This window comes from Taudactylus pleione, unplaced genomic scaffold, assembly GCF_031769625.1.
Source record: "Taudactylus pleione unplaced genomic scaffold, aTauple2 ptg000285l, whole genome shotgun sequence".
Lineage (NCBI taxonomy): Eukaryota > Metazoa > Chordata > Amphibia > Anura > Myobatrachidae > Taudactylus > Taudactylus pleione.
The window spans coordinates 1,020,578-1,028,881 of NW_028284687.1; the positions used below are offsets into that span (position 1 = coordinate 1,020,578).

At 42.8% G+C, this 8,304-nt stretch overlaps 1 protein-coding gene across 1 annotated transcript; it reads right to left on the reverse strand.

The window, feature by feature from the left end:
• Positions 1-426: 426 nt before the first annotated feature.
• Positions 427-8,033, reverse strand: LOC148512033 (uncharacterized). Its single transcript, XM_088482368.1, is given in 5 exon segments — positions 427-447; positions 450-1,954; positions 7,212-7,608; positions 7,750-7,847; positions 7,955-8,033. Coding segments are annotated over 5 exon segments (2,055 nt in total). The 5' UTR covers positions 7,989-8,033.
• Positions 8,034-8,304: the final 271 nt, after the last annotated feature.

The window sequence follows — 8,304 nt, forward strand, 5'->3', positions numbered from 1 at the left end:
CGTAGGAGTATAGATGCAATTGTGAGCTGAGTTGTGCATTTGGCCATTCCATGTCATTATCAGTCGGATCCCTTGCGCCCAATATTGGGTAGGTGTAAGTGCTGCCATGACGGGTGATCTAGTCAGTGGAGATTGGGGGTGTCTGACTCAGAATACCACAATGAGAATTGTGATGGAGGCAGGTGGCTACAATTGCAACCACATTGCATGCAGCTTAGAGTCAGCCTAAAATGTCCATTTATAGCTGCACATGGACTCCTTGCTGTATAAATGTGAATTAAATAATTGCAAGAGAAATACTATGTATTCTCAGGTTTTTAACTTTTGATATAATATTCTCACTTCCAAACACACCTGTGTATCAACACTTACTCAGGAAATGGTTTCTCACCTGTGTGACGTCTCAGATGTCTAACAAGAGCTGACTTATGTGTAAAACATTTCCCACACTCAGAACATGGAAATGGTTTCTCCCCTGTGTGACTTTTCTGATGTGTAACAAGAGATGATTTATGTGTAAAACATTTCCCACACTGAGGACATGTAAATGGTTTCTCACCTGTGTGACTTTTCTGATGTGTAACAAGAGCTGATTTATGTGTAAAACATTTCCCACACTCAGAACATGGAAATGGTTTCTCACCTGTGTGACTTCTCTCATGTATAACAAGAACTTTTTTGTGTGTAAAACATTTCCCACACTGAGAACATGGAAATGGTTTCTCACCTGTGTGACTTCTCTGATGTGTAACAAGAGATGATTTATGTGTAAAACATTTCCCACACTGAGAACATGGAAATGGTTTCTCACCTGTGTGACTTTTCTGATGTGTAACAAGAGATGATTTCTGTGTAAAACATTTCCCACACTCAGAACATGGAAATGGTTTCTCATCTGTGTGACTTCTCTCATGTGTAACTAAATTTGACTTATACCTAAAATATTTTCCACACTCAGAACATGGAAATGGTTTCTCACCTGTGTGTCTTCTCTGATGTGTAACTAGATTTGATTTCTGTGTAAAACATTTTCCACACTCAGAACATGCAAAGTGTTTCTCACCTGTGTGATTTCTCTCATGTATAATTAAATTTGATTTAGATCTGAAATATTTTCCACACTTAGAACACGGAAATGGCCTCTGACCTGTGTGATGCCTCTGATGTCTAACAAGAACTGATTTCTGTGTAAAACATTTCCCACACTCAGAACATGGAAATAGCTTTTCACCTGTGTGACTTCTTTGATGTATGATAAAATATGATTTCTCTCTAAAACATTTCCCACACTCAGAACATGGAAATGGCTTCTCTCCTGTGTGATGTCTCTGATGTCTCACAAGACATGATTTTTGTATAAAACATTTCCCACACTGAGAACATGGAAATGGTTTCACACCTGTGTGACATCTCTGATGTCTAAAAAGACATGATTTTTGTATAAAACATTTCCCACACTGAGAACATGGAAATGGTTTCTCACCTGTGTGACTTCTCTGATGTGTAACAAGAGCTGATTTATGTGTAAAACATTTCCCACACTCAGAGCATGGAAATGGTTTCTCCCCTGTGTGACTTCTCTGATGTGTAACTAGATCAGATTTATATCTGAAATATTTTCCACACTCAGAACATGGAAGTGGCCTGTCACCTGCCTTAGCTGGCTGATGGGTAATAAGCTTTGTGTTCTGTTTAAAACGTTTGGCACCTATAGTAGAGAGAAATATTTTATCTACTGTACAAGATGGAACAGATGCACCAATCTCTGAATTATCAGAACATTCCCCGTGATCAGAGGGATCAGGTGATATATCTGCACTGTGAGGTACTGGCTGTATAATTGGGGCAATTGGGTTTTCTCCAGGAGAATCTCGGGTGATGTCATCATTATCAATTTCACAATTCTGAGTTATAACGAGATGATCCTCTGAGACATTCCGGCTGCTACATCCATCTGCTGGGAATAAAATACATATATGGAAATATAAATGTTTGCCTAGAACAAGATTATTATTCAATACAGACTGTGGTGAAATGTCCCCAAATTGCCATGAAATGGGCAGATGTTGGGGTAATATATAAATCATTAACCGGCACCAAAATACACTATTATTGATAAATATATACACTCGTGTGCCAGAAAACCAGAGACAGCTGCTTCCATTCCCAGTACATCCCACCGCCACATAAAATTACATTTTTCTTAATTGATTTAGATATCAGTGTAATCTGTTATTATATAATTTGCAGTGAAGATGGCAGCATATTTTGATATAAGCGACGTTAAACGAGGCTTGATAAGTATATTCATGCAGTCACTCAGATGGGAGCAGGTCCTTCATCAGGACAATGCACCACCACACAGGTGTTTAGCCACCAGTTTATGGCTGCAGGAGATTTCCACTGAGTTTGGCTTTATGAGTTGACCTCTAGTTTCCCGGACTAGAACCCAATAAAACACATGTTATTTACCGCCGGGAAATATAACGGAATTGTGGACCATTATTCAGGTTGCATGGCTATCTACACAGCACTTCATAGAGCTTGTGGAGTCCATGCCCCATCGTGGAAAGGAGGACCTGGGTGTTATTGGATGGGGGTCTCTGGCACATGAGTATATAATAAGAAAGACGTCTGAGAAGTGGGCTCCTCTTATCTATATTTGAGAAGGTCACAGCATTTGATCCGGGGCTCATTTTACAGGCTGAGCTATTAGCCCAGGTGACCGTATATATATAATGCGTCAGTAAGGTCCCGTGTCCAAGCCCTCTTTGCCAATTAGGGAATGTTATCTAGAGGAATAAAACATGAAGCATTATATACAAATAACATTGTGTGTCTGATTATGAGGAGGGGAAATAGAAATGTAACCTCCCGTTGTCCCAGTAACACTGATATCTCGGTAGGGACATATCAGTAAGGTTGTCTCCCGGGGTCTGCCAGTAGTTGGTCACTTAGCTGGTCTGACATTGTACCACTATGGTAATGGCACCAGGTGTGCCCGTTTCACCCATCCGGTAACATTGGTAGGAAATACAATGCAGCTGTAAATAAGGGGGACTCGCTGGAAGATCCAGAATAACTGGCACCAACGCTACAGGACAGGAGGTAAAATGGAAGCCCCCAGCGGTAGGTACCCGACCATTTATATCAATGGGCAAAGGGCTCCTCATTGCATTGTGGTAAGGTGGAATGAGCTGAAGATGACAGGACCATCATACCTGAGAGATCTCCTTAATTTCACCAGGGACAGTATCTCCTCATGTCCTGCAATAGATCTTCCATATAACATGATTGTGGTTATTATATCACCTAACATGCAGCAAGCTGTGCAGTCAGTGGTCTCAGTCTTTGTAGCAGTCATCTGAACACACAAGGGGATAACAATGCTCAGGAGGAAGGGTCCAAGCCTCCCATATACACAGATTAAGGAAGCCTCACACCCTAGCATTGTTCCATCAGTGCTGTGATCCAGATCTGTCTATTAGTGGGTGATAAGTGTGGATAGAAACTATATGTACTTCTACTGCTTCATGGGAAGAGGGGTCTTCATCTCCAAGAGTCCTATTTGTCCCCTTATCCATTTGTCATCTTAGAGTGTGTGGGTTTACCCAGTACCGATTGGAGGTGCTATAAGTTATCATCTGACCACAGACACAAGGGAGTAGAGGCCGTACAACACTTTCTTTAAAGAATTTGACCAGGTGCAAACAGATTTCATCTTAAGGTGCATACAATTCATCTTACAAATTAATTATTTCAGGTTCGAGGAGGCATATTACAGACAGACAACCGGTACAGCCTTGGGGACCAGGTTTGCCCCGTTATGCCAACCTGTTTATGAGTTGGTGGGAGGTCATTCATTTGGTGTGGGCATGACTTCGGGGCAAACCTGGTCCTATCGAGGAGGTACATAGACGATGTAATATATGGCAGGGCAAGGAAGAGAGAGACTGCTAGAATTTCTAAGCCACATCAATAACAATTTGTTCTTCACAACAGATTATAACAAGAACACAGTAAACTTTCTAGATTTAACGATATTCATAGAAAACCAAAGTCTACACACGAAAACCTATGAAAAGAAAGTAGACGTAAACAGCTACAACCTCACGACAAGCGGACACCATCAGAACTAGCTACATAACATACCAATCAGGCCAGTTCAAACGAGTCAGAAGTAACTGCACTAAATTAGAGGACTTTAAAATTCAGGCTAAGAATATGAAACAACAATTTTTAGACAAAGGATACAAGTAGAATAAACTTGATCAAGATCTACAAAGAAACATAGATCTAGACAGATAAACACTTTTGAGATATAAGGAGAGAAGTCAATAGCGAGAAGTACAAAACAACCTTTTTTAACACAATTTACTCAAGACAGTAGAAAGCTAGAAAGGATACTTCGGAAACATTGGCATATCCTTTTAGAGGTTTACATTTTGGCAGATGTACTACCAGAGAAACCCAGAGTAATATACCGGAAGGTAGAGGATTTGAAAACACATCTGACCCATAGCCACCTCAACAGGAAAAATCTGAAACAAACCACACTTTAGACCATTTTGAATAAAGGCAATTTTTTTACTGCGAAATGTAAGACACAACATTACCACCAAGAAAATCATCAACTTCAACTCCAAAAAAAACCTGACAAATCTTTTTAAATTAGAGAGCACATTACGTGTCAAAACAAGGGTGTAATCTACCTTATCTATCTACCTGCGGACTCCAATACGTAAGGAGGACAACAAGAACTCTCAAAACAGGTATAGCAGAGCACATCAGGAATGTCAACAGGGGCCTTGAGACACACAATCTCTCAAAACATTTCAAGGACAAACATGATAAAAAACCCTGTAGGAAGTTAAATACACAGGAATCAAACAGGCTTCTGCTAATTGGAGAGGGGGAAATTTTGAGAAGAAAATTAATAAGGAAGAACTTAGGTGGATTTACACATTAAAAACACTTGCACTACATGATTTACATGTGGATAATGAGATTAAAGCAGTAATCACATATCCTTTTTCTTTTTTTATAATTTTTTTCTGTTAACATTTTAACCCGTTTTGGGATAGACTTGTAGAATTTTTTTAGAAGGTCTATTTCTCCAGAGACACTCTGTGTCAAACTAGCCTCTCTGTATTACACTGAAACAATTTGACTCATTTTTTTTTGCTATGAAATATTTTTTGTTTATGAAGGGTAAATTTACTAAAGATGAAAGTTTTTATAAAGTGAGATGTTGCCCATAGCATAGGGAGAAGATACAGCAGGTAAGACTCCGTTAGAGGAGGGGGTGCCTGGCGGAGAGTCTCCTACGGGGATTTAAAGGTAGGAACATGCCCTTCCCAGGCTACAGCTCCATCCTAGGGAGACGTGCAGCGGCAGATACCTAGAAAAAGGTTACACGCTGTTTGTCTGCCCCCTGGGGGGGCAGAATAGTCCGGAGTCTCATTACTGTCCACACTCCCTACAGTTCCCCTGTTCACATCCGTAGGGGTACCCCTCCCATATAATACCAGCGACATCTATCAAGACTTCACATATATAATATCCAAGATTATTTTTGTATTATCACCAAAAGGTTATTTTAAAGGCTGATCCAAGAGACTCATAAATACATTTACTTGTTTTTAGAGGTGTGTTTATCTTTGTAGATTGTTTTATGTATGGTCTATGATTTTTTCTGCCGCCCCCCCCCCCCCCCCCACTTCCTTTGAATTAACTCATTGTTAGGCACAGTCCATTCTTCCTTTTAAAATTGTGTTTTTTGTTTTTTCCTCTTCCGTGAGGGAACCCACCAGGGGCTGGGGAAGAGCCCATCTCCTCCTTCTAACATGGAGCCCCCAGGGCGAATGTCCACGTCTAGCACACAGCCCCATTGCCTCTGAGCCCTGGTGGTCTAGTTTGGTGCGGGCAGCCCTGCCACCTGCTTGTCAGAGACCCATCCGGCGGTCTCCAGCACCGGCAGAAGAAGCTTCCCTGCTCCCACGGCAGCCGGCTAAGATTTTCTGTGCCTGTGGAGTACCCAGCCGAAGTCGCTGACCTGGCCACGAGCACCGCGGCCAAATGCGCCAGGAGTTGGTGGAGTGACAGCACTGAGCCTCCTATAGGACACTCTGCGCTTCTCACTCAAAATAAAAGATAAAGAGTTAAGGCTGCACAAGTAGCCCCATGTTAAAGTGTGCCTGGCCCCTAATGGCACCAAACGCAAACTAGCCTGCCTGCGATTGGAGAAGTAAAAGGGAAGAAGGAGACTGGGCTGCCTGGGAAGTCAAAGACTTTAACTGATTGGTGCCCAGTCAGTTGAACAGATTATACGTAGCTTTATACCTGCGTCCCCTATGGAAAGGAAAAACAAACACCAGAGAGTGTGGGGAGGAGACTGGTCAGATCTCTGGGCTGGTAACACATAGTGACATGATGTGAGGGGGAGGGCAGGAGTATAATAGAGGCTGATGGCTCCTGATGTATGAGATACACCAGAGAGTGTAGGGAGGAGACTGGTCAGATCTCTGGTTTGGTAACACACAGTAACATGATGTGAGGATGTGAGGAGGAGAGCAGGAGTATAATAGAGGCTGATGGCTCCTGATGTATGAGATACACCAGAGAGGTTGGGGAGGAGACTGGTCAGATCTCTGGGCTGGTAACACATAGTGACATGATGTGAGTTGGAGAGCAGAAGTATAATAGGGGCTGATGGCTCCTGATGTATGAGATACACCAGAGAGTGTGAGGAGGAGACTGGTCAGATCTCTGGGCTGGTAACACACAGTCACATGATGTGAGGAAGAGAGCAGGAGTATAATAGGGGCTGATGGCTCCTGATGTATGAGATACACCAGAGAGTGTGGGGAGGAGACTGGTCAGAACTCTGGGCTGGTAACACACAGTGACATGATGTGAGGAAGAGAGCAGGAGTATAATAGGGGCTGATGGCTCCTAATGTATGAGATACCCCAGAGAGTGTGGAGAAGAGACTGGTCAGATCTCTGGGCTGGTAACACACAGTGACATGATGTGAGGAGGAGAGCAGGAGTATAATAGGGGCTGATTGCTCCTGATGTAGGAGATACACCAGAGAGTGTGGGGAGGAGACTGGTCAGATCCCTGGGCTGGTCGGCGTGCAGGATAAGAGATTGTTGTAGTGACTCAGCAAGGAGAATGAGACACTTCTGTAGTAAGTGTTTATTACTCACCTGTGCTGTTATCTGTAGAGATTACTTCCTCCTTACACTGCTGATCACCCCTCACATACGTCTTTTCTTCTCCCTCTATATCTTCTGCCTTCATATCAGTCACATACGTCTCTTCTTCTCCCTTTGTATCTTCTGTCTTCGTATCAGTCACATACAGCTCTTCTTCTCCCTCTCTATCTTCTGCCTTTATATCAGTCACATACGTCTCTTCTCCCTCTGTATCTTCTGCCTTCATATCAGTCACATACGTCTCTTCTTCTCCCTCTGTATCTTCTGCCTTTATATCAGTCACATACGTCTCTTCCTCTCCCTCTATATCTTCTGCCTTTATATCAGTCACATAAATCTCTTCCTCTCCGTCCATATGTTCAACCTTTATATCCACCAAATCTTCCCCCTAAAAAACCCACAAAATGAAAAAGTCTGATTTCAGAGATAACAAGGTATAATAACAGTGTATAAGACAAACACAGCTTCTCTATACATCATACAGTGACAGTGACTCTGGTATAATGGTAAGACCCTAAATCCCAACTACCTGATGCTCCTGTGGCATCCTGTGATTCTCCTCTTTACAATCCTGGGAATAAAGAGGATGGGGACATCTCTCTGGGGTATTTCTGTTAATGGGTCCATCTGTAGGAGACACACAGTGACTGAGTACATTGTATATATCAGGTGATCTGTATATAGGGGGGACCCATACCTGCTCTCCCCTGTACAATAAATGAGTCTCCTCTTACCCACTGATGTGAGGGGCCGGTGATTCTCCATCATGACATCCTTGTACAGACCCCTGTGTTCCTCTATATACTCCCCCTCCTGCATGGAGACATAGACAGTGACATCCTGACACCTTATAGGAAGCTGACACACACAATGATACAGTCATCACCCAGACACATCCCCTGGTGTTACTGTATAATGTCCCATTCCCAGCAGTCACCTCTCCAGTCAGCAGAGAGATCCAGGATCTTCTGGTAACTGTGTCTCTCATGAATCAGTGAGTGAGATGGAGACACCGTGATGGGGCTCTGGGTCCTACTCAGTCCCCCTGACACACAGGGACGGCTGCTGGGTGTCTCACACTCGC